Genomic DNA, 25,177 nt, shown 5'->3' with positions numbered 1-25,177 from the left:
AAAGTAGAGATGTGAATTTCACAGGGAAACAACTGCCCCCCTTCCCCTGCAGGATCCCGGGGTCTGGGGGCCGGCATGGAGCACAAGGAGCAGCCTCACATATGCCAGGCACATGTGGATGGACAGGGGAAGGAATAGTTGTGGACTATGACAGAAAAAACCTGGTGCAGCTGGAAAGGTTTTCACCCACTCTGTCCTGGTTGTTATACCTGAAACTCGATTAAAAATATCCTTAAAGCAGAGACCACACATAACTTTGGGTTTTGACAAGTTGTGTGTATCATGCTATGGGTTTCAGTGGTGTTAATCAGCATTTTCACAATAGAGGTGGTTTAAAGTCTGAGGGAGAAAAAAAACCCCTCTAATGGATATCTAAAGGTCGAAAAGCAAGCCTGGCTTAACAGCAGTGGATGTTAGTTCCAAGTCAGACCCAAACCCGTGGTATTTTCCTCTTGGACTCTGCGTTGCTTCCTTAAATTTGTCCTGGTGATCCCCAGTCACTGCCTGCAACCACAGGCAGCTGAGGTTGGTACGTTTTATTAAAAGAGCTGCCTCAAGCCCAAGGGTAAGTGACAGGAATTTCAAAGCAAAACAATAAATTAATAAAATGAATGTGTCATCAGCTGATCCTCTTCTGACCACCATCTGTCCCCTGATCATGTGACGTCTCCCAGCTGGCCACCCAAGAGACAAACCATGCAAGATCATCACCACAACATATGCTGCTATTTACACATTTTAAAAGGTAATAGTTGCTAGGCTGTCATATTAGTAGTTAAAAGCAGTTATTTGGAAGCTAGGGGATTTTTTTTCTTTATTTCTCTCCTTTTTATTTTTTCCCTTAGGAAGGCAGTGACTCAGCAGGTATATTTCTGACAGAGACATGTTCAGGGTTGGATCAGTGGAAGTTCCTATGTAAAGTATATGTAATTCAACCCCCCCATACCCCCACCTTGTTCTGTGGTATGCTGTTGTGCCTTTTGTAATATGCAGTAGAATAAATAAAACAGAAAGAAGGCAATGGTCCCACAAATGTCACTGGTGTACCTTTTAGGAACATTATGTGCTCTCTTTGCCATCTCCAGGATGCAAACCAAGCAGTGCGTTTTTAAACTATTGTTAAGATCAAGGATGTGGTTATGAGAAGACTTACAATTTATAGGATACTTAAGCATTAAGGATTGAGGCACAGAACATTTCCTGGGGATTAACGACTGACTGGGTGAGCCTCAGGCCATTAACCCCTGCCTGCCATTAATCTTCAGGAAATGCCCTGCACTGAGGTCGTTATTGCTGTTATATGGTGAAACAGAAAAATAATAATAAGAAAGGTCTGTGGATTATTTATTTATATTTTACATAACACAATTCTATTGGGACTGTAGGAAATGAACATCTTTCTGTTTAGCTGGTCGGAGTGCTGGAATTAATGCAGTTCCTGCATCTCACTCTTTTGTGGAAGATTATTGTCAGATTGCAGGAGTGTAAGTGGGGCAGGATTTGGCCCACTGCTTGTATTGCAGTGTTTAATACAATGAATAAGCCCTGCTTCTCTGATATAACTGCTGGCACAATTTAGCCCTATATAAAAACCAGCTCAAAATGCTTGTTTTACAGCAAAGCAATTTATTCTCAGTTCTAAGCATCTCACAGCCTTTTTTTAACTCGTTGAATAATCCTTTTAGGTTGCCCATAAAGCAGGTGAAATGCTTCTGCTGCAGTCCTAAGGCAGAACACAGGCTGCATAAATAGCATCTAAATTACTAGGAATACAAAATACACATACAGTAATACATACCTACAAAGGCAAATTCATACTGACAGGACTGCAGTGTGTGCTTATCAGCAGCAAAACATCTCGGGGAAAAAAAAAAGTGGCTTTATATTGAAATTTTGTATATATTTCTCTCTATATAAACACTTATATACTATTTTTTGCATGTTCTGAAGCCCAGATGCAGGCTCCTTTTTAATGAGCCTGCCTGCTTAAACATTTATTAGCTTAGAGATGTATAGTTTTCATAAAGCTGGCTGATTCTTTTTGCAGAATATCTTTGCAAAAAAAAAAAAGCTTTTTTTTTTTTTTTTTTTTTTTTTTTTTTTTTTTTTTTTTTTTGTGTACATGGCCTCAGTCCTTGCAACCTCCTAGAGAGTCTGTCAAGGCACAACTTAAAAGCTCGTTCAGGCGACCATGACCCCCTGCTAGCAGATTGTCTGCCTAAAAGGTAAGGGAAAGCTAAAAAAGAAGTAGAAACTTAAAAGTAGCTTCTCAAAGGCTGCATAGATCTTTTTTTTTTTGTTAAACCTAAAGTGTTTAAAAGCTTTAATATTGATGGCCTGTCAACTTTGTCCTGATTCTTTGGCTTTCAGTTAAAAGGTTTTTGTTGTTGTAGCTTATGCAGTTGCTCTGTTGCTATGGAAACGTGACATCAAAATGACGTTTCTCTGTTTAAAAGCTTTTAACTAAATTCCTGCCTGTCAGATGTAGGCCCCATTTTGTGCACTCAAGCTTCAAGCTGTTGCAAAAAGGTTTCATATGTTCTGTTGTCATTCAAATTCTTTATCCACATATGCATGTCTTGCACTACAAAAAACCTAAACTGAAAACTCAATCTATATTAAGTGTCCTCTTTTAAAACCCTTTTAGGTCAGTCAGCAATGGCTGCAGCAGAAATTCCCAGTTACATTGTCTCTTCTCAGACTGAGAAACACAGGAGGGCCAGAAACTGGACTGATGCAGAAATGAGAGGTTTAATGCTGGTTTGGGAAGAATTTTTTGATGAGCTGAAACAAACTAAAAGGAATGCCAAAGTTTATGAGAAAATGGCTAACAAACTCTTTGAAATGACTGGAGAAATTCGCCACGGAGAGGAAATAAAGATAAAAATTACAAATATGACATTCCAGTACAGGTAAGCTTCAGTTAATTCTTTTTATTTTAAGAGATTTTAGCAGGGACGGCGCAGTGATTTTTGCCTTTCAGAAAGAAGTCTCCTAGAGGAAATCTGTCGATAAAAGATTAAAGATTGTTCATATCGCTTTTAAAATTCTCTCTTGCCAGTGCTGTTACGTCATTGTTAATTTGTCCCCCCCATTTCGTGTCAAACTCTGGGACAACTTTGTTTCTTTAAAATTATCTGGCATTGTTATGATGCAGAGGGATTGAAATGTATTTAATGGGGAAAAGAGATTTTTTTTATTTTTTTCTCTTTGCTGAGGGGACTGATTGTGTTAGCTTGGCAGCCAATTCCTTGCAGTGAAACTCCTGCAGTTTCAAGTGGCCACTGAGGATCGGAATTGCAAGGCAAAGTAAAAAAAAAAAAAAGAAAAAAAAAAAGAAAAAAAGAAAACTAGAACAGAATAATGTTTTGGGGGAGGGGGGGGGGCTGATGCTCCTCGATTTTGGTCTTGTGAGTTGAAGGGTTACACTTCGCGGGGCCAAGAATAATTGAATGTCTTATTACAGAGTGACACACATTGCTATAATTATAAGCAGCAGCAGTGAAAGAACTATTATATCTGCAGAGAGAATCAATGTGCACCGTCAATACTGCTCCAAAGGAGTCGGGGGGAGGGCGGAGGTGTCTATGAGGGGATGATAAAGAACAGGCAAGCAGTCAGCAGGGGAAGTTGGCTACAGAAAATGTGAGGCATTTGTGGATTTGTTGTTTGCAGGGAGAAAAATAATTAGAACTTAACAGAAAGATTTCCATTTTCTTTTTTCTTTATTTTTCTTTTTTTTTTTCTTTTCTTTTTTTTTTTTTTTTTTTTTTTTTCCAATTCCTATCTCTGTGAAGCACAAACTGCCTCATACTGGAAATCCTGAGTGGTGATTTGAGCTAGGTGCTTGTAATGCAAGAAAATCAAATATGTGTCTCTTTTATTTAATCTCTCCTCAAAGCTCATATTAATAATAAAAAAGGTTATTACAGCAGGCAACCATGTTAAAACTGCTCGCTTTTCTGTAAGGCACCCTTACTGTATTTAATGCAGAGACTGCTCATCAAATAGAAAACTAGGGAAAATCCTGTAAACCCCTTAACTTTGAATGTCCTTCTACATTTCTGTGATCCACAGGCATAATGTTTAACATCATTTGCCATAATATTAAACCTGATGTTTTGTGGCAAATGCTAACGTCTCCAAAATGTTTCACCAACCCTGCAGTAATCCCTATGGTTTTCTTCACCCGGACTGTAGATGAAAAAGCTGGAAGTCAGATAAATTTTTTGTCCAGCATCACCCAGCAATTCCCACTCTGATGCAGATTTAGGAGTCGGGAGTTGCTGGCTACCAGGCTTTTGCTTAGTCTGCTAAATCTGCAGTCCTCCCTGCTGGGAATTGCATCTCGCGGCACTGAGATTTTACAGGTGTCTGTAGCAGCAACACTGCACGATAGTTAAGTGCCGTAATTGCCAAGTGGAATAGGTTATTTCTGTCAGCCTTTGTTCTAAATTTACAGTGTTGTCATCAATCAGAGAGTCTCATTTTTTTTTTCTAATTAATGTTTTTACTTTAAAGTTGCACTGGGGGAAGGGAAGAAATAAGATCACTCGCATACATGCGCTGTGTGTGTGTGTGTGAGAAACTGCACTTCTAAGAAATATCCTTCTATTTCTGTGAACTTCTAAGATTGCTTCTATTGCATGTTGTCAATCTGCTTTTCTATTTTGCAGTGCCTGGCAGCTCCCTGCTTATTGATTGAGATGCTAATTTAGGAGAGTTAAAAACTGCCTTGTGCTGTCACAGAGCTGTTTCATTTTGTGCTCTGGAATATAAAATGCATCTTCTAATTGTTTGTTCACATGCCTGTGTGCTTTGCTGTCAAGGTGAGGTGGTATGGAGAACAGGACAAGCAGAAGCTGTTACAATTTCTAGTTTTCTGGGTACTTTTTGGTGGTGTGTGAGGATAGGGAAGGTTGTGGTGAAACTGTAAATGATGTGAGTGGCCACCGACTGCTGGCTTTGCTGGGAGGCAGATGAGTTTTAATCTGCTTGGGTGCCTGCGGGACACTCGAAGAAGATGCTTTACATCACTATATTTCTGAGCATCATTGCTGCACTGTGGCACAAACTGGAAAAGAAGATCCCAAGAGTTGGAAAATGCTCTATTTTGAGATAATATTTTGTAATGATTACATTGGGTTAGTGGGTGTGACATGGGAGAATGTAGCACCAGTAGCAGGAGTGAGGTGGGGTGTTCTGCACCTAGGAGCTTCTTTCTTCCCCCACTTGAGGACCCTGTACTTCTTTAGGCAACTCTGAACAGTGCTGCAGAGGTGGAGTGGCCTCTACTCTTCCTTTAACAGGCAGAAATAAACCGCATTAAAATATTTAATCAGGTCATATTATTCCTTTATTCCATAAAGGAACATAAACCCCCTGTCCTACAAATTACTAAACATACACACATATGTATGTCTGTGTGTGTGTGTATTTGTTCCATAAAAGGAAAATGCAGTACTTGAATATTTCTACTTGTCTTTTTAACCAAGTTCAGTTTCAAAAGTGCTGTCACTGGCATGTCTTTTTCTGGGACATCTGTTGAAACAGATACTGATGGTCTGAAACATACAAGGTTCTAAAATAGAAAGCAGTGAACACGTTTATAATGGTGCTCTCCAGTTTGAGGATCCCATGGCATTCTAAGAGGCAGTTCAGTAAATAGTGTTTTCTTTATTCTGCTTAGTACAAGCCATTCATTATGAGCAGAAGGTGTCCAAGTCAGGCAAACATATGTAAGTGGGGAAGGAGTGTTAAGGCCAATAATTACTGCAGTTGCTGCAGCAAGTGCAGCCTGCATGGGTGTGTGCAGTGGCAGGGGGCTCAGAAGGGGCTCCCACCCCAGGTATTCACCCTGGTTCTGGGTGTGTTTGGGATCCTTGTGGGATCTTGTGCTTCCAGGTAAAGTTACTTCAGGTGTAGCTCAGCGGGCATGGAAATGTCTCACGTAAGAAATTTCGGGGTGATCATGTCCCATTCCTCCACATCTGAGGTGAAAACATTATTCAGGTGTTAAAATGCCAAACAGAAATCTATTTTATCTCATTATTTCCTCCTTGAATTCTTGTGTTTATTTCTGCCTGCCCTATATTTCAGCAAGGTGACAAGAGAATGAAAAGATGTTTAGAGAACAGTTAGGCTGAGATGTGGAAAGCTTTCTTTATTAAGAGACGTGGAAAAGTTTGTGAATGCTAAAGGAGTTTTAGAGGTGCATAAAAACATGCACTATTTTTCAGAATGTAAAGCAGATTTTTTTTTTTTTGGCCATAATACAAGAAGTTATTTATAAGAATTGCAAGGCAAGAAATGTAAAACTAGTTAAAGTCATATAAATCTGTATTGCACTGCATAATAAGCACGTGGAACTCATTGCCACTGAAAATCATTGACACCAAGAGAGCAGCAGGTTGGTTTAGTATTATTACTATTTTTACTAAAGATTAGATTTATTAAATTAAAAAAACCCAGATGTTGTTTGTCTCCCAATTAGGTAGAATTATGAAAGACAGTGGGTTTCAGGATATTACTGGCTGTTGATGGAAAAATAATCATGTGTTTTTATGGGCGAATGTGCCCTCAAAAGCTGTCTGTCAAACTCATTCTTGAAGTATTCAGCACTGACCTTTGTCAGAAGAGAGTGAGACGGTGGACTGCTCTGGCAGTGGTTCCTGTATTCCTCTGCGTTACTGTAGTCCAAGTGCATTTGGAGGAAACTAATCAGGGAAAAATATACCGTGACCTAAAGTAATTCTTACTGGAGTCTCAGTATATTGAGGGACAATTTCATCCACCGTGGAAATTGGCTGGGTGGAAAATTCTGCACATCACCAAAGGTGGAAGGAAAATTCTTTCTGCAGGTGTATTTGAGTAAAGTTCTGCTTTTAGGGATTGCTGTGAAATCTGAAATATCTGCTGTGGATGGATCAGCCACCAGGTTTTTAATGTTCCACTTCAAAGATACCTGTGTGGTGAGCTGCATGAACCTGCCCATTTATCCATCCTGGAAGAAGGAAGGGCTGAGTCAAGCTTCCTGGAATTCAAAGTTAAGCTTTCAGACGTGCCGGTCATCAAAAGTTTTCCTGAGATTAGCATGCCAGCTCTTGAGGTTTAGCATCCCTTGGAGTGTGTGCCCAGTTCTTTGTGCTGTGCAGCCTACTCGGGGCTATCAGCTCATGTGAACCTGTAATTATTCCTTCTAAAAGGAAGCACTGTCCTGTCACTGCTAATGTGCTGATCTCACTGCCACGGTGCTCTGTGACTGCTGTTAGAATATTGCCACTGACACAATACGCACTGGCTTGTTAAAAAGGAAGCAGGGTTTGCACAGCTTGCACAGTGGTCCACAGTTTTGACTGATTCCTTCTGATGTTTAAAAATAAGAACTGTGTGAATGCAAATTCATTATTTTCAAAAACATCACCCTCCCCAAAGCCTAGAAAACAGGATGCAGCTGTTGCTCTTTGATTTGAATCGCAGTCAATTAATGTTAATGATTGGTAAATTTGAATCAGTCTCATGATTTGAATGAAAGAGTAGTCTAATTTTTTATTTTCATGTGTACATGATAGCAATTAAACATTTTTGCTTGAGTAATCCATTGCTATACTCTATGACATTATGCAACTGGAAAATTTGACCTCTGTTACAGCAAATGATAAAATGTGAGTGCAGCCAAATTACTGCGAAAAGTTGAAGTGGAATATTTTACTATCTTTCTCTTTAATTTCAATAATTTACGGCAGATACACAACTTAGTATTGTACTTTCATCATCCTCCTTTTCCTCACCATTGATTGGTTCATAAACAGTTGCTATTTATTATTTATTTTGAAAGCTTTTCCTAGAAACCCCAGGAGAGGGATCTGTATCCTTTCCTTAAGGCAAGCAGTAATATCAAATGCTGCAATAATAATAAAAAAGCAATACTGCTTTGAGCAAAGTCTAAAAAAAACGAAGCAAGTTTTAGATTGCTTGCTTTTTGCTGACTAAAATGATGATTTTAAAAAAAAAGCCCACCTCTTTAGAACTTAATATTGTGATAGTTTTCTTTTAGAAGGTAGATTAATAGGCACAGAGAATAAAGTCTGAAAAAAGGTCAGTGGCAACACAAATGACTCAACAGTTGTCTCAGTCTATTCAGTGGAGCATTCTGGCAGTGGGATCTCAAAGCCCATTAATTTATTCTCTGGAATAAGACAAGCAATCACCTTTGAAATTAACTGGGTTGGCATGCTTTGGGTATTTGTCCACTGGAAATCTGACTTTGATCCCTGAGTTTTTGCCGAGAGTTCTCAGTTTCTTCTGCTCTCAGCTGGATTATAATGGACCCTCCTGAAACAGCAACAGGTCTAGATAAACTCAGTGTGAATTTATTTTGCGAGCTCTGCTGACTTTGTCGCTTACCTCTGTTTCTTACCTCACTTTTCCTGCCTGGCTTGCTCACTCAGGCAGTGATGTGCCCAATTTCAAAGTGTTAATGTTTGGCTCATCTTGCTCTCTCATTTCTGGACTATTGCATTCCAGCCTTTGTATTGCCCTGTTTCTTTTAACGTCCTCGTGTTTCACTAAAACAAACAAACCCCCAACTCCATGAAGTAACTAAGATTGCTGTGATGAATTATGCTAATGACTGAGGGCAGTAAATTAATCTCTGCTTTAGACTCCAGTTTTTCCTGGGTTACATTTACCTCAAAGCAGGCAAAAGCTGCTAGGTTTCCTGGACTTCTGGCAGTTGTAGAAAAAGAATTTAAATGTTAGTAAATCCTGGAACTTGATACTGGTATTATGAAGGTTTGGTTTGTTTTTACCGGAAAGCTAAACCATCAACACTATTGCAGTGAATGTTCTCCATATTTACCTCCACCTGCAGCATCTCTTCCAAAGGGCTGACACTCCCTTTCCCCTTATCATCTCATCTCTTCCCCTGTTTCTTTTTTTTTTTTTTCCCTGTGTGTTTGAGCCAGACTCCATATAGGTAGATGATTGCTGCTGGTGCTGCTTTTAAGCTAACACAGTTCTCTTGTCTACCTCCTGGTAGTGATCCTTTTATTTAGCCCAGAGCTATGGTAAGCAGTCAGAAGCAGAATTAGTATGCATTCAATACATTCAGAGCCAGAGAAATACCTGCATTTATGTAAGTGCAACTCTACAGCTCTGTGAGCAGACAATAAACAACAGCTCTTCCTTCAAAATTGTCCTAGTTCTGTTAAAAAAAGTGGGTCTGGGTACACAGCTGAGCTCCAACAACAACAAAAAGGTACCGACCTACTCAGGCAGAATATCTACTCCTGGAAACTTTCCATTGAATCAGAATGGTCCAGGTTGGAAGGGACCTTTAAAGACCATCTCTTTCCAAACCCCTCCCATGGGCAGGGCCACCTTCACTAAACCAGGTTGCTCAAAGCCCCATCCAGACTGGCCTTGAACACTGCCAGGCTGCAGCATCCACAGCTTCCTGGGGCAGCCTGTTTCAGTGGCTCACCACTCTTATTAGAAATGTCTTCCTTCTATCTAGTCTGAATCTACAGTAAGGCCTTCCCAGAGCCTTTACTTCTCCATGCTGAACAATCCTGGCGCTCTCAGCCTGTCCCTGTGGCAGAGCTGCTCCAGCCCTCTGAGTAATTTTGTAGCCCTCCAGGTGGGATCTCAGGAGGGCGGAGGGGCAGAATCCCCTCCCTCAGCCTGCTGGCCATGCTGCTTTTGCTGCAGCCCACGATAATGGTTGGCTTAGTGGGCTACAAGCACATTGCCAGCTCATGTCCAGCCTCTCACTGCCCAGCACCCCCAACTCCTTCTCTGTAGGACTGCCCTCAACCTCTTCATCCCCCAGACTGTAGTTATACCTGAGTTGCCCCAAAAGTCACCACGGGGTGGGTGATTTAATGAAAGCAGATGCAAGTACTGAGGCTCCTCAGCCTCATTACTTGGTATCTTTATTTCAGCCTTCCCTGCCCAGATGTCTCAGTTGGGTGTGCCTGCAGGAGAGTTATCAGAAATATCAGCAGTAGAAAAGGAAGGAATCGTCTCTGAAAGTTTGTGAAGATTGAGGGAGGGCTCTAGGGACCAGAAAAAGGCTGTTGAATCTTCAGAAAGGCAGGGATAGGGATTAGGAGTTCTTCACTTCAGCTCCTTGGAGGATCACTGAGCAAGAAGTTTTGGAAGCAATTTCCAGTCACACGAAGGAGAAGGTGGTGACTGGGAATAGCCAGAATGGATTTACCAGCACTGATTCACCTCTGACTGACCCGCTTGCTTTCATTTGTAAAAGACTAGATCTGTGGATGAGGGTCGACCAAAGTAGTGTCTAGCTTGATAGTGCAAACCCTTTTGACACAGTCTCCAAGAACATCCTTGTATCCAAGCTGGGATGTTATACTGCAGATGGAAGGACTACCAGCTGGCTAGAAAACTATCTGGATCTCTGGGCACAGAGTAGTTGTTAATGGTTTGTGTTCTGCCTAGAGGCTCAGTCGCAGTGGAGGGCTGCAGGTGTTTTATACTGGGGCATGCCCTGTTCAGTATCAGCAATCCAAAGGTGAAGGTGGAGTGCGTGTGCACTATTTTGCGGGTGATGCCAAGCTGGGGGCTGCAGTCTGCACCTGCGAGGGCAGGACTGACACTCAGGGGGACCTAGACAGGCTTGAGAAATGGGCTGACAGGGACCCCGTCAAATTCAACAAGGACAAATGCAAAGTCCTCCTCCTGGGATGGCCAAATGCTGGAACAGGCAGGGGGTGGCCTGGCTGGGCAGCAGCTCTGCTGCTGGGGACTTGGGGCTCCTGGCTGACATGAATACGAGCCCGTTCCCAGAGCAGTCAGCAGAGTATCAGCTTTAAGCTTGTCACAAAAATACTGTGACGTGTTTTGACACAATGCTCTGCAGTCCTGAAGGCTCAAACCATGTCCCATGAGGTCTTAATGCAGCTGCTGGACATGGCAGTGGGCTGGCTGAGATGTGGTCACCCCTGGCTTTTGCCGTCTCACCCATGGGGATAACTGACCATGGTAAATGCACTGCATAATTGCAATTCAGTTTTAAACCCCATAGCTTGAACACATTGAGGGTTTCAACACAGGCAAACAAATGTGGCATGTAGGCTTGGCTACTATCTTATAGTGGCATAATTGATATGGTTTTCATGCAAATAGCCTCCACAATTGAACTAAAAATAATCAGTATTAATTGAAGGTTGTTGTCAGGCCTGTGTTTAGCTATTTTCTGTCTGTGCTGGATGGATATACATGTATTTGTAGGCTGTGCTCGATATTCTCTGACTATGAAATCGCAGCAGTAGGTTGTGAAATATGTATGAAATTAAAATTTTGAATGCATAGAGGGCATAAAAGTATGGATGGCTGTGAGGCTTTGCTTTGCAGGACTATGATGTGCATTTCTAAACAGCTGGAAAAGCTCATCAGACTTTGCAAGGACAAGGAAAAAAGAATCCTTAAATGGCTTTAAAATCTAAGCAAATCTTACTGCCTTCTTTTCTCACCGGTGGATTTCCCCTTACTCTAGGCTGACAGCGGTTTAAAAGGAAGAACTTCAAGTTCTCGCTTTTAAGTTTGGCACCATTTTTCTCACGTTTACATGTTATTTAAGTCTACCCCTTGCAGGACTGGTGTGGGCAGGATGGATTCTGAGAAGGAAAAACCTGAAAGGCTTCAAGAAAAAAAGGGTGGGCCAGGTGTCCAGGAATAGTTTTTATTCCTTTTTTTTTTTTTTTCTTCTGCAAATGCAAACCTCTGGCTGTGAGAATCAGATTTGGTTCGGCTTTTTGTTAATTTGAATGAAATCTGGTTCATGAAAATGGGGCGTTTGTCATTGGTCTTGCCTTTCCTGTTGTGTTCCCTTCCTGCATTTTGATTTAGAGTAACAAGATCTGAACTGGGAGAGGCAAACGAAAAGAAAGTTTGAGACTCTAGTTGGGCTCTGGAATTTCTTTGAGATGTATACTACAAATAAATACCTCAGTTTTATATTTCTCAGTAAAAAAACCCCCTAAAATAACACTGGGTAACTACTGTGATAGCAGTGGACTTGTCTGAGGACTGAATAATAATTCTTATTATAAGATACACATGAAAGACAAGGTCATGGCCGAGAGTCCACTGTAATGTAATGTTTCTGTGCATGCTGTTTCTAATGCATTATTAACTGTTTTTGTTGTGGTTTTTTGTTTGGGTTTTTTTTTTTTTATTTAATTAATGAAACTCTGTACTTTTGCCTACCCTGATCTTTATTCTGTAACAAATGAACAGATGTCTGTATCTCACGGTTGTTGCAAGGATATTTACCAAGGCATTTCAGGGCTTTTTGGTAATATTAGAAAAAGGATATGCATTATATTCATAGCCACTTGTATTCATTTTAGAAAATAAACATTCTTCAAAGCATGGAAGCGCAGGGCTGCCCTCAGTTTAGTAAGGGCTGTGGTGTGTTGCCTGGTCCAGTTGTCAGGGACTGCTGTCAGATTGGTTAGTTGGGAATTCTTTAAGGGGAAGAAAATTATTCAACCACCAACACAGTCCCGTTTCCATTAGGAGTTGTAATGTTCTTTATTTGTATTGAATTTAATTGGGGGTTTACATGAAACTTTTTATAACAGGTCAAACGTAGGAAAAGAACCTGAAAGGCTTCACTGGAGGTTAAAGAAGAAAAATGTCTAATTTTATTCTCACTGAAAGCATTAAGTTTGACTCCTAAATGTGACCAGAATAAATGTTTTGAGATATATCTGTGTGAAAAGTACTTTTTGTAGGAAAACAAACTTTGATGTTGCGTGCCTTTTCTTACAGGAAATTAAAATGCATGACTGACAGTGAAACTGTGGCACCTGACTGGCCTTACTACAAAACCATTGATAGGATCTTATCCAAAGTGACAGACCACAGCGATGTGAAAATGCATGAAAATCAGCAGCCAGGCCCTTCTACATCACAGACAGAGGCCTCGCAGTCTCCATCAGCTAAGTCTACACCTCTGTATTTGCCATATAACCAGTTTACATATGAAGGAAGGGAAGAATGCTTTGAAGATGAACATTCAGAGAGCTCATCAAGCTTGCTTTCTTACAAGCTGAGGTAGCATCTATTTTCCCCTCTTTTCAGTATTTTGCAGAATGAACCAAATTTGCTGTTTAAAGAGAACACCCTCACAAGGCATTTTTCTCTAGCAGCTCTTGTATTTTTTTCTGTAAATCACAAATGAGATCTGTTCCTCAATCTCAGCCACTTTGCTGAATTAGGGCATTTTCTTTATTCCTTTATGAAAGACTGGAAGGGAGTAGGAGAACTGGGCAAAAAGTTGTATATTATTGCCAAAACTCAGCATGCATGTCACGGCTCACATCAGGGAGAGTGTTCATAAAAGGAGTACAGGCATGTTCAAGGGAGTCCCGCGGTGCAATCAGAGATATAACATACTGCTTAGATGATTTTTGGCTTGCTCTAGTTTTGCTTTTGATATGAGTATGAAATTTCTCTGGCTTCAGTTATTGTTAAAATGGTGAATAGATGCAAAATAATTATTTCTGTGGACACTGAAAAGCTGCTCATGCAGTTTGAAAGTACATTGCAACATTTTAAATACAAATGAGAATGTAATTTTTTTCAAAGTAAATGCTAGTTTGAGATACAAATGTGAATTTTTTTTTTTTTTTTTTTTGGGATATGATTGGAGTTCCCTGGAAGGCAGCATTTTAACAAAAGGCAGGGTTGTACTCTTGATACAAATTTTAGACCTTACTGGTCTCAATTTTCATCCAGAGTGGTGTGAAATAAGAGTTGATTACAGTTTTCTGGCAGGAAAAGAGTTGATTCTAGAGATCCTTATCATGAGTCTGTAAGGGTTTAACTGTAACAGTAAAATTACCTGTCAGTCATGCAACTGTAAAGATGTTGAGCTGCAAGGAGAACCAACCAAGCAAGTTTGAATTATTGTTTCCAGACCCACTCTTGGATGAATAGAACTAAGGTAAATTCATTCAATCATTCAAGCAAATAGTCCTTGAATAGCCAATTATTTTAAAAATCTTTTTCTTTTTTTTGGCAACGAATATTTATTAGGGCACATAACTTTTGAACTATAACAACCTTTTTGTTCACAAGCAACATTTTTTTTTATCCTAGTTTATTGTAAGTAGTTGATATTCCTGATACACAAACTCACTTGACTTTAGGATTTGCAAACTCCACACTCACGTTTCAGATGCAATAACTTTATTCCCAATTGGATTTACAATAACATTATTTAATATTTAATTAGAAGGTCACATTTCCACAAACGCTGTGGAGTTTATTCACTTGACTGCTTGATAACATCAGGCTTTTTAAAAATGCTGGATGTTAAGTTTTTTCAGCTTAGGGACAACTCCAAGACAACACAGATTTTGTACCATAAGAGAGGACAGAGGTCACCATGCCAGGTTTTACTACAGAAAGATAGACGGTCCTCACAGAGATCAAGTTAATCAACCCCAAACCCTCCTCTGTTGTTCCCACAGTTTGCAGGTGGACCCCCACTCTCATGTAGATGCTTTCATTTACACCTAAAGTGCACTTAAATCAGCTTATAACTAAATTATAAGCTCTGGAAAATTTAGGCTATGCTGGATGGCTCAGGAGGGTCTGGGAGCTGCAGGGAAGGGCAGAGCAGCCCCCAGGGCCTCCAGAGCTTAGGAATTCAGCCATGCTCTCGCAGTCTCCACTATGAAAGAATATTGTGCACATCATTTAACAGCGAGAGAGTCACACAGTCACGTTAAAATACAGTTCCCAGTTAAAAAAAAAAAAAAAAAAAAAAAAAAAAAAGAAGTTAGGCAGTAGATACCACATGAGAGATCAGTGTAAAATTACAGGTGAGCATCGTGATCAGACTAAAAATTAGAAACCACTTGTGATAATGGGGCATGCGTCTGGAAGGAGAAAAAGTGTTATTCCAATAGTCATAGGGGGTTTGGAAAGCTAGTCCAGCTTTGACCTGTCTAATTAGGGTGATGAGTGAGAGCAGAGGAGGGAACCCTTTCTTGGCCAGAAGAAAATACACTGCTTGCTAATGATACCACATGGGTTAAAATCCCTTAGAGCTGTCATGCTCAGACAAGGACGTTAATTCTTTTAGAGTTACTAATGGAAAATTATGAACTGAGGAAGCAATTTTCAGCTTAAGCAATTAGTGTGTCATCCTGTATTTGAAAAACACTTTGAAATAGCCAACAAGAGAGAAAAGAATTAGCATAAAAAAATTTGGGTCCATCTTGGCTATTTTATCAATGCCCTTGCCTCTGAACAGTAGACAATTGATCTCGCAGATTCAGAAAAGGAACTAAAGACAATTCTGGGAATTGAAATCAAAAGAATATTTCGGGTCTTCAATTTAGCTATTTTTCTATTTTATAGCTATGCAAAACAATTACTTTGAAACGCATTTTGTAAAATACATACTCATGTCTATATGTAAAATACAGATGTGTTTTGCAGCTGTGTATTTTACAACTTACATTATGGGATTTTTTTATTTCTTGAGTAATAAAAATCCTAATGTTATGGCAACAATTGATAGGGAAAAACCTTTCAAACAGTAGTTCTTTCTAAATAACTTTTAAACATTTGAAAACTTTCCTGTTATTCCTTTAAACTCTCCACCACCGCTTTCAGAGTATCAACTTTGTGTTTTCCACGTTATCTTTGAACATAGCAGGAGGCTACTTGGCTATATAAAATTTAGCTTAAAAAGAATTCAATTGAATGTTTAGCTTTCATGACAGCAAAAAATGTCAAGTTTTATACTTCAATCAGTACATACACATTGTCAAGCTAAAAATAGTTAAAACTGGTTTTCTTTGCATTCTGTGTGAAAAACTTTGAGTTTGGGACTTTTTACAAAACCCAAATTTTTCTGGTTAGTGATAATGCAATTAACGTGAGATAAAATAATTTTAATTTTTGTTTCAAGTGTGTAGATGAGGAAAACATTTGGAATCCCTTTAAAGGGGTGCCTGATATTTGCTTAGTATTGTTCTAACACTGCTCTAACACTGTTATACAGTACAAAACATCTGAAGAAAACAGAATTATTCTATTATGGTCATAAAATACAATGTAATGCGGTGAAGTCTTGTACTGCAGCTTAAACTTTTAAAATCCAAATTCCTGACACTACTATAAATGACTTTTTATCTAATTGAAAACAGTGTTTTTTCACCCTGTGGATTAATTTATGGTCTTCGTTTTCATAGTAAAATAACGAGAGAACATAATTATACAGGTTATGAGTGTAGTTCAGACTTCATGTGTTCTGCCATTTCTGTTGTACTGAAAATGGGGGTGAAGGAGTTACTTCCATAGATTAAAAGACCATAATAAACCCACTCTGTTACCTAGTCTGACTTCTTGTTAGATACAATTTGAATTTGGCCATTCTGATCTGGAGCCCAGAAGTGTTATGGAGAGGGTTCTGTGACATCCTCCCTTCAGCAGGGCACTTCTGCACTCAGGAGCCCCTGTCTCTGCTTGTCCTCCACTTCTTTGTTTCTATGATTTGTTTCACTCTGGCAAACACTAAATGTCTGGTCTAGACCTGATAAATTTAGAAGATGGGGAGTTCATTATTCCCTTCTTTCTAGTGAAAAGCAAACCCTTGTTTAAACCAGTCCCTTGTTTCTAATGTGAATGTAGTGAGTGAAACTTTCAGATGTTACTTCTACTTACCTTTCTTTTCAGTATATTGGAGAACCTTTCAGTGTTTTTTGCTTTCTGGCAAGGTGGTTGTGTGCCATGATTGTGGTGTCTTTGTTATTTTAAAATTTTTAAATGTAGATTGATTAATTTGGTGCGGAAAGTTTACACAGGATGAAAAAATAAAAATTGGTAACATGAATTAGCCAAGATATGGATTAAAAGAAGTGCATTCAAACTTGATGATGATGCTAATTTGGGAAACAACATCTTTGGCAAAGACATTACTATTTCTAAAATTATGCTACGGCTATTTAAATCTGAATGGGCATCATCTACAAAGGAGTTTGAGCTTTAGGCTATGTGCATTATGTAGTGCAGCTTCACTCATTATTCAGACTTGTTATCCTAGCAAGGTGCTTTGCCCAGGCTTCAAGCCATTTTTGTGGTTCTTTTCTGTGCTTTACTTGAAGGATGAGTCTCATTAATTCCTGAATGCATTTGAATGATTGAACGAACCTAGTTTACCAGAAGATCCAGGTTGCCTCATCCTCAGTCCTTATGCTCTGAAGATCTTATATCATCTCTAATATTGTTTATATCCAGACCATTGTTGATTTTTTAATAAAGACATGGATTATGGAGGTATGCTTGGGTTTGTATGTAGCTAAAAACCCCAAACCAGTGAGAAACGGCTTTTAGGTGTTAAAAGCCATAAATTCCAAGAACTGATGGTACTGGAGAGCTGTTTGCCATGAAGTAGTTGGAAATGAGGAATTGTTGTTAGGGTTTAGTGAGGATAATACATTTTGATAAACAGAGAACTCTTTGTATTCAACTCCTGCTTCATTAATTATTCACACATGTCCGTGAAACAAGCTGTATTGGGCAAGTGTAAGCAATCAATCAAGTAACTTTTAACTGAACAATGAATTAAATTGGTATTAGGTAGGCAGACAGCAAATGCATTTGAGACTTGCCTAATATGTTGCCTGATTGTATCTGGAGGTTTTCCTTTGTTCCCCCTCATGTCCATTACACACAGTCATTTCTGCTCAGTCTCCTAGGTGAGAAAGAACAATTTCTTTCCCTTGGTTTGCTTCCTTGGAACCCTGCCTGTCTGTTTCAGAGCATAGCGGCAACCTTTGTGAGGTTCTGTTTGGAATACGGTCCCGGTGCCAGAGCTCTTCCACACTTTGTTCATGTGGTCAGAGGAATACCAATGCCAATCTCTTGTAGGCTTTCTGCTGTAGGCACTGGAAGCCCACCAGAAGAGTACCAGCAGATTGTATTTGAGGTCCTTACTTCCCTAGACCTCCCTTTCCTGAGATTTCCCTCAAAACCTACCTTCAGAGACTAGGCTTGGCAAAGAGGGAGGTGCTTCTTCAGCAGCTTGTGGATGCTGTCAGGATCTGCTGCACCCCTGTTGTCACAGAGGTGTTGTCTGCACAGAGATGCAACATGGAGAACGGGCAACAGGAACTGATCCATGCTACAGCAATCGTCTGTCGCTGCTTATTCTTGTGCCTATACATTGGCCAAGTAGACATGCTCCTAGCTGGAACTGTTTGAGGATACTGACACTGCTTGTGTTACTTGATGCTGAGCCCATATTCCTATCCCTGCTTCCCTCTTGAATTTGTTATAAAAAATTATTGACAGAGAGGGGTCTCTGACATGCTGCCTAGGATACCTAGAACTCCTCCAGGAAGATGGCTCAGTATCTGAGGAAACACTTCAGTATTCAAATAACTCATCACTGGATGGGCATCACTGGACATTTTACATTGTTTCATGTTGCAAGCGCTGTTTGCTTGTAAATTAGATTCTTCAGGGCCTTCTTTTGTAGGGCCCTTCTCAAGAGCTCCCTTTCAGCAGCTATTCCGCAAGATGAGAGGATTCTAAGTGCCAGTTCCCTACTGTTAACTTGTGAGTGACCACAGAACCCTTTCACTATCAGTCAGTGGAGAGAAAAAGAGATCGGGACCATCACCAAAGCTAGGGCTTTCTGAAAATTTCTGAAATAAGTATTTCTTTTCAATGAAGGCTAATTACCCAGTTGTGTTTGTTATTGTAAACAAACGGAGAGAGTACTTGGGAGACCTTGAAGAATCCTTGTGTCATTGCTTTTGGGGGCACTTCTCTGTGCTGAAACACTGTTCTGAGCTAGCACTCTTCAGTGAGTACTTTTTTAGTTATTAGACTGCAGATACTGCTGATACAGTACACATTCGCTGCTCTTTTCTCTCTGGAGCTGTGCAAGGTGCTTACTGCCTTGGATGTATGGTTTCATGTCTTACAGTTCTTTGATGGATTTAACTGAAAACCAGGTTAAATCCTTTACAGACTCTAGGAAAACACTTAAAAGATTCTTTTCTCTTAAAAATAAGGCTTATTGTAGATCTTCCCATCTAAATCAGTCCTTCTCGGTTTTTAATGTAATTTTTGTTGTTGTTATCTCAGTTGAAATTAAAACCCAAATGGTGGCTACTGTTACCAAGAAAGACACACAATACTCACTGCATCTCAGTACCATTGACAAGCCTCAGATTTTCTTTCTCATTCCTTGTTAAGGACCATTCTCACCAGTGCTTACATTTACAACACACAAGCCCTCTTGTGGAGTGAGTTCGTACTGGTTTCAAGACAAGAAGTCTCACCACAGCTACTTTCTAACACTGTATGGGGAAGAGAATAGAGATTCATCAAGTTTCCAACATTTAAATCCTCTGTGAAGACAAGTTTAAATTCAAAAAGTGATTTTGGTAAAATAATGTCACCGTTTCAGAAAGTTTCTTGCTTTGCCTACCAGAAAGCACCTATTCTTTGTGAATGTGACTACAGTGATGGGAACCTTGGAATAACAGATTCAGTGTTGTCCTTAGACTGCTGTAGATCTTTTCTACTTGTTTGACCTCTCTGAGAACCATATTTGAAGTAATTCTGGCCCTTAGAGTTAAGGGAGAAAAATTTAGTGTTTTAGTTTAGTGTTTAGTAAGCTGAGTTTGTTGTATACCTTCCAAAGTAGATAGTATCTCACCCTTTTTGGGTCACTGCACTCTTAAATGTCAAGGGGCTTGTGTCTTTTTCTTACATTTGCATTAAGCCTTTCAGGTGCTAAGGATTGTTTATCTCTCCTGCTGACAGATCTGAATGTCACAGTCACTGCTGCACAAAGCCTGTCAAGTAGGATAAGAACATGAATCAAATTATGATACAAATCTGCCACAGCTGAGTGACCTCACCCCCACTACCCTTCTCCACATTAATAAAAACACATTCCTCAAGAGTTCAAGTTATCCTTATTCAAGGATGTCTTAAAATCAGCAGCGTGTTGACATGGCATACTAGTCACAACTGTATGATCTCATTATTGCATTTCACCTAGAAAGGATACTGCATTTGGCAGAACACGACCGAGATTGCTGTTTGTGTCAAGGGACTTCAAGACACATCATCAGATATCTTTGATGTTGGGGACTCCAGTCTGGAGTTACAAAAAAGTGTAAATGAAGACATGGTCTTTCACTTTAAGTTAGGAAAGGAGTTACCCAGCTCTAACTGGAGGTTTCTCAGACGTGTAGTATGCTTACACATATGTGTTCTACTTGCCCTTCTTCCTGTTTCACATTTTAGCATGATTCCTTCTTAGGCTGTAGGTTAAGAGACACAGATCTGTGTGTGTTCTCACTTGTATGCCATGTGGGTTGGTTTTGACTCTGTTGCTCTGTCACGCCAAGTTAGAACAGCCATGTGACCTTTACACCTTGAGAGCACTGTCTTTACTGCCATGTTTATCTCTCTTCCAAAACACAAACCCAGCATGATAAAGCATAGAGGAAGTTCTTAAAATATCCCCAAATTCCACATGGCAGCTCTGCATATTTCAGATGAGAATGTCCATTGCCCTTCTCATGACATGCTCCAGCCCCTCACTGTTTTTCTGGTCATGAGGGGCCCAAAAGTGGACACAGGCTTGCAGGTGTGGCCTCACCAGTGCTGAGCACAGGGTGACAGTCACTGCCCTGCTCCTGCTGGCCACACTGTTTCTGATTCAGGCCAGGTGCCATTGGCCTTCTTGGCCACCTGGGCGCACCTGGCTCATGTTCAGCTACTGTCGACCAGCACCCTCAGATATTTTTCTGTCTTTTCAGGCTTTTACATTGTTTAAAATGTTTTGTGGTGGGATATAAAAAAAGAATGGTCGGTGCCGCTGCTGTGCCTTAGCACAAGGGCAAATTCTGAGACTCATATTCTGGAGTGGGACCAGCTTTACTGATGCAATGCCTTAGAAAACAAGCTGTAAGATACCACCACATTAACCATGCCACATTTTCTCTGGATTGGGATGGTTATTGAAGCTTTAAAATTGGAGTTTCAACAGTCAGATGAGCCAAATGTCTTTTTCAGTACAGTGTATAAATTCAGTGTGTAAGACATGTCAAGATTTAAAAAAAAAAAAAGAAAAAAAGAAAAAAGAGAAAAAAAAGAGAAAAAAAAGCTTGGCGTTCTGCAGGGAAAATTCTTATTAAAAACAATGAGATGTAAAACCTCTCTTTTTTTCTTTCCTTTTTTTTCCCCCCCCAATCTGTAACACTATGCAATAATACATTCAATACTTATGTTTTGGCACAAACCTGAGAGCGAATTTATTGGAGAACACAGGGGTTTAAAAATATGACTAGGTTGTAGCTTGGCCAAGAATATGCTATTGAATTTTGGGTTCTTTCTTTTTATAAATATGAGTTTAATTTTTAACAAATATTCACATTTCAGAGCTGAAGAAAGACCAGTTAAGAAAAGAAAAATGCAAAACTGCAGTTTCCAAAAGAAGAAGCTAAAATTAATGGAAGCCATGTTGGAAGAACAAAAAAAGTTGAGCAGAGCCATGGAAGAAACCTGTAGAGAAGTGCGCAGGATCCTGGATCAGCAGAACATCATTCAAGTTCAAAGCTTACAGTTACAGGAGAGAATGATGAATCTACTGGAGAAAATGATCTCCAAGTCTAATGTGTAGTTTCCTTTGTGAATGCCTCTGAGATTACTATTGCTATTATAGATAACCATTTATTGCACACCATATGTGTGTCTGTTGCCCTATTCCCAGGTTTTCCATGGAAATTAAAACCCTAGTGTAATCCTAGTTCAGCAAAGAAAACATAATGCAGGGCGAGAGCTATCCAGTATGATAAAATTAGTGCAATATATGCCTAAGTTGAATTATTTTTATACAGAAAGGTTAAGGGATAAATAGCTCGGGGAACTGAAGTACTATTTATGCCTAAGTCAGGTATTGTTTTGCAAACAGTGGTGTTGTATATTGCTTCACATCAAGGACTGCAGCTTAATGTGCTTTAGGAGAATGAAATAGTGCATTTCTAAACATGGTTATTGCACCTTGACTTTGCTGATGATTAAACCCTGTTTTGAAACATATGCCTGATTGTATAAGTGACCTATGGTTCTTGTGAAGAGCTAGTTGGGACCATGAGATACATAATTTTAAACTCCATCCCTGATATGAATAGTACTCTAAAGTATGAGGGTAAAAATAGTCTATTCAAATACATTTTTTGATATAAAAAGAAACCCCCAACCACCTTACTATATACTGAATACTAAAATGTATAGAAGATACTTGAAGTTGCTTTTGATATTAAACATTTAATTTTTTTTTCATTATTAACTGGAATCTGTTGACTTAACAAACAACCAGCAATGAAAACTTTTCATTTATTCTCTATCACAAAAGAAAAGTATTGTACTGTGTGTATATACATATATATAATGTCTATCAAATGAAATAAAAAAGAAGAAGAAACTTATTCCTTGTTGCTGGACGGATGGTATGCTTTGGGACAGTGAAGGTTCCTGGGAATGATGACCACAGTGAGAGGGTCACAGTTACTGATCGCAGGGTAAAGATCCGCTGTGCTGATGCCCAGATGGACAGGGATGCACCACACGAGGGAGCCGCAGGCACGGAGGATTGTACCCAGGGAGCAGAGATGGAGCACCAGCTCGCGTTAGGCTCCCCCACGAAACGTGACATTTAAATAATCTTTCACTTATATTCGAAAAATGGCCGGCAGAATTTCCTGTATGCCTTTTCCTTTTTTCTTCTCCTTAAAAAAAACATATTTCTGCCTGTTTTACTGTATAGGCAAGAGCAAAGGTTGGGTTCCAGTATAGAAACTAAAGAATTCGTACCAGGAACTCAGGCCATTTTCCATTCTCACTATTGAATAATGTCCCCTCTTGAAATTTGGTCTTTGAAAGTGTTTGCATTCTCCTATATAATTTAATGTGTTGTTGCCTATGTAAAGGTGAGCTAAAATATTTTAAATCCCTGACACAACAAATTAATCTCTAATTATGCTTGCCAAAGAGGATAATGGTTATACTCACCAAGCAAATTAATAACACGTGGAAATATTTCTTAGAAGATCCTCCAAGGTATGAAGATTAAGAATTATTTAATATCTAAATGTGGCCTATTCCTACAGAGTTTAATTAATGATAATAGGATAAGGCAAATGTCGTAGAAGACTGAACTTGGAGAACATGGTGGCTGCTGAAATATAAACAAAGTAACTGTCCCTCACCCCACCTTTACTACAGTGATTGTGTGATTGGAAAAATGCCAGGTCTCTTTTCTGATTCTGCAAAGATAGTTTTGCACATTCCAGATGTAGATCTGTCACAGATTCAGGTAGGCTACATGTTCAGTGCTCCCTGACACTTAAACTTGTTTACAGCAAGATATAAAGAATTTCTCCCCTGACTCCACAGGAATTAATTGTATTTACTATTACTATCTACTTGAATCATATCGCAATTAAATCCAATTATGAGCAATAACAATGGCAGCACAGCTGAACCTTGTACTGTAAAGTAGGTAGCCCCCCTCCTTCCATGTTATTACAGTTCCAGATCTGTAGGAACACAAGAATGGAGAAAACCTTATTCCTTTCCTGCTACCACAAGGAACCATGTCATATAATCCCTTTTGTAAATGTGTAGACCTATATTTTAAAATTAATTAGGTGTTTTGTCCCCAGAATTATATGAAGAACTGCATTACAGACAGGTAAATGCAGTTTATGAGGTTGCTTCTAGGATACTTCCTGATTAATTTATACCAATTTCTTCTTGTATCAACACTGATTTGGTGCTTTATGTAGTATTTACTCTTGAAAGCCAGAGGTCATGCCCCATGCAACCCTTCTTCTCATGGATAATAGTCTTTTATAAGGTAGGATTTTGATGACTTTGAGGTTTTGAGGACTTTGATGACTAGGAGGATTTGCTAATTTTGCTCTTTTGAGTTCATCCATTTTAAGGGTGAGTGACCAGAATGATACACAGCATTCCAGATGAGACTCCAAACATTGTCTTACATAACTGCTTTAAGGAAATGGTGTTTTTGGTGGTTGTGAGATTTTTTTTCTATATAAAACATCGCTTTTAGTAGCTACATTTAGAAGTTCAATTTTAAATCATCTTCTCTTTAACAACAGGCTTTATTCCCATCCATGCAGATTATCTGTGTTCTAGCCCTGTTTTTTGCCTAGAGAGTGAAAACAGCAAAGCTGTAGACAAATATAAGTTTCATGTATGACAGAACTTTTTAAATGCTTTTTGACAAGCTGAAAATTCCCCACCTACTCATCGTTTCTTTGTGCTGCTGTTTCTTTTGTTCCTGTAAAGACTGAACGTTTACTTGAAAAAATAGGTTGAGTGGTTTTTTTTGTGGGGATTTCTTTTGTTGTTTAAGGTACTCACAGCCTTTTCATCTGTATGGGACAGTTAGCTGCAGGTACAGATATTTGAATGTTTGTGATATTCAGACAAATTAGAACTTGAAAGACCTGCCTAGAATTAAAATTCTTGGTAGAATTCCTGGTTTTGCAGAACAGAGACAGACACTGCTTCTGTGTCTGTATGAGTAGGGAGTTGAGCATAATAACCATTCAAGGGGAGCACATGAGGGGTTACCCAGGCTTATCATTTAAACCATGACATTAAAGGAACTCCCTCATGGCTACTAGAAGTGTGATCAACAAAGAAACTGAAGCATAGGAAAACAAATTTCTTATTTTCAGGGCAGTAACGGGGTCAACTCGGTTTGATATCACTTTCACCAAATGAAGTGCTTATATTACATATACACACGCAGATGGTGCAAATGGAAAAATTAAATAGGGGAGGAAATACACTGCCTAGAGGCAGGTGACTTTGTAAGTGATGTGACAATAAAGGGAAAGGAACCTCAGGAGGCAGATGAGAAAACGAGACATCGAGAAACATGCAAACAATTGAGAAGCAGATTTTGATGAAAGATGGGAAAAAATGTGTTGGACAAAGGGGTAGTGTAAATAAATGCCTCAAAAAAAAAAAAAACAACCCAATAATGATAGGGATGAGGGAACATAACTTTAGAAAGTGAAAATGAAAGAAAAAATTACAAAGTTGAAGGAGAAAACTTTGAGTATGA

At 39.3% G+C, this 25,177-nt stretch overlaps 1 protein-coding gene across 5 annotated transcripts; it reads left to right on the top strand.

The window, feature by feature from the left end:
• Positions 1–670: 670 nt before the first annotated feature.
• MSANTD1 (Myb/SANT DNA binding domain containing 1) lies at positions 671–22,463 on the top strand. 5 transcript variants are annotated; one of them, XM_066184916.1, is made up of 5 exons: positions 710–745; positions 2,133–2,225; positions 2,648–2,912; positions 12,802–13,086; positions 21,457–22,463. In XM_066184916.1, the coding sequence occupies exons 3-5, from the start codon at positions 2,659–2,661 to the stop codon at positions 21,695–21,697; spliced, it is 780 nt and encodes a 259-aa protein (XP_066041013.1). In that variant the 5' UTR covers positions 710–745; positions 2,133–2,225; positions 2,648–2,658; the 3' UTR covers positions 21,698–22,463. The 5 variants fall into 5 exon arrangements, with proteins under 5 accessions (XP_066041012.1, XP_066041013.1, XP_066041014.1 ...); XM_066184917.1 differs by lacking the exon at positions 710–745 and adding an exon at positions 1,303–1,331; XM_066184915.1 differs by lacking the exon at positions 2,133–2,225 and having other exon boundaries at positions 671–745.
• The last annotated feature ends 2,714 nt before the right edge of the window (positions 22,464–25,177 follow it).

This window comes from Chamaea fasciata, unplaced genomic scaffold (genome assembly GCF_029207755.1).
Source record: "Chamaea fasciata isolate MVZ Bird 193981 ecotype frontalis unplaced genomic scaffold, bChaFas1.0.hap1 SCAF_6, whole genome shotgun sequence".
Classification (NCBI taxonomy): Eukaryota; Metazoa; Chordata; class Aves; order Passeriformes; family Sylviidae; genus Chamaea; species Chamaea fasciata.
Note: the sequence above shows the minus strand (reverse complement) of the source record. Positions and strands in the feature narration are given on the sequence as shown.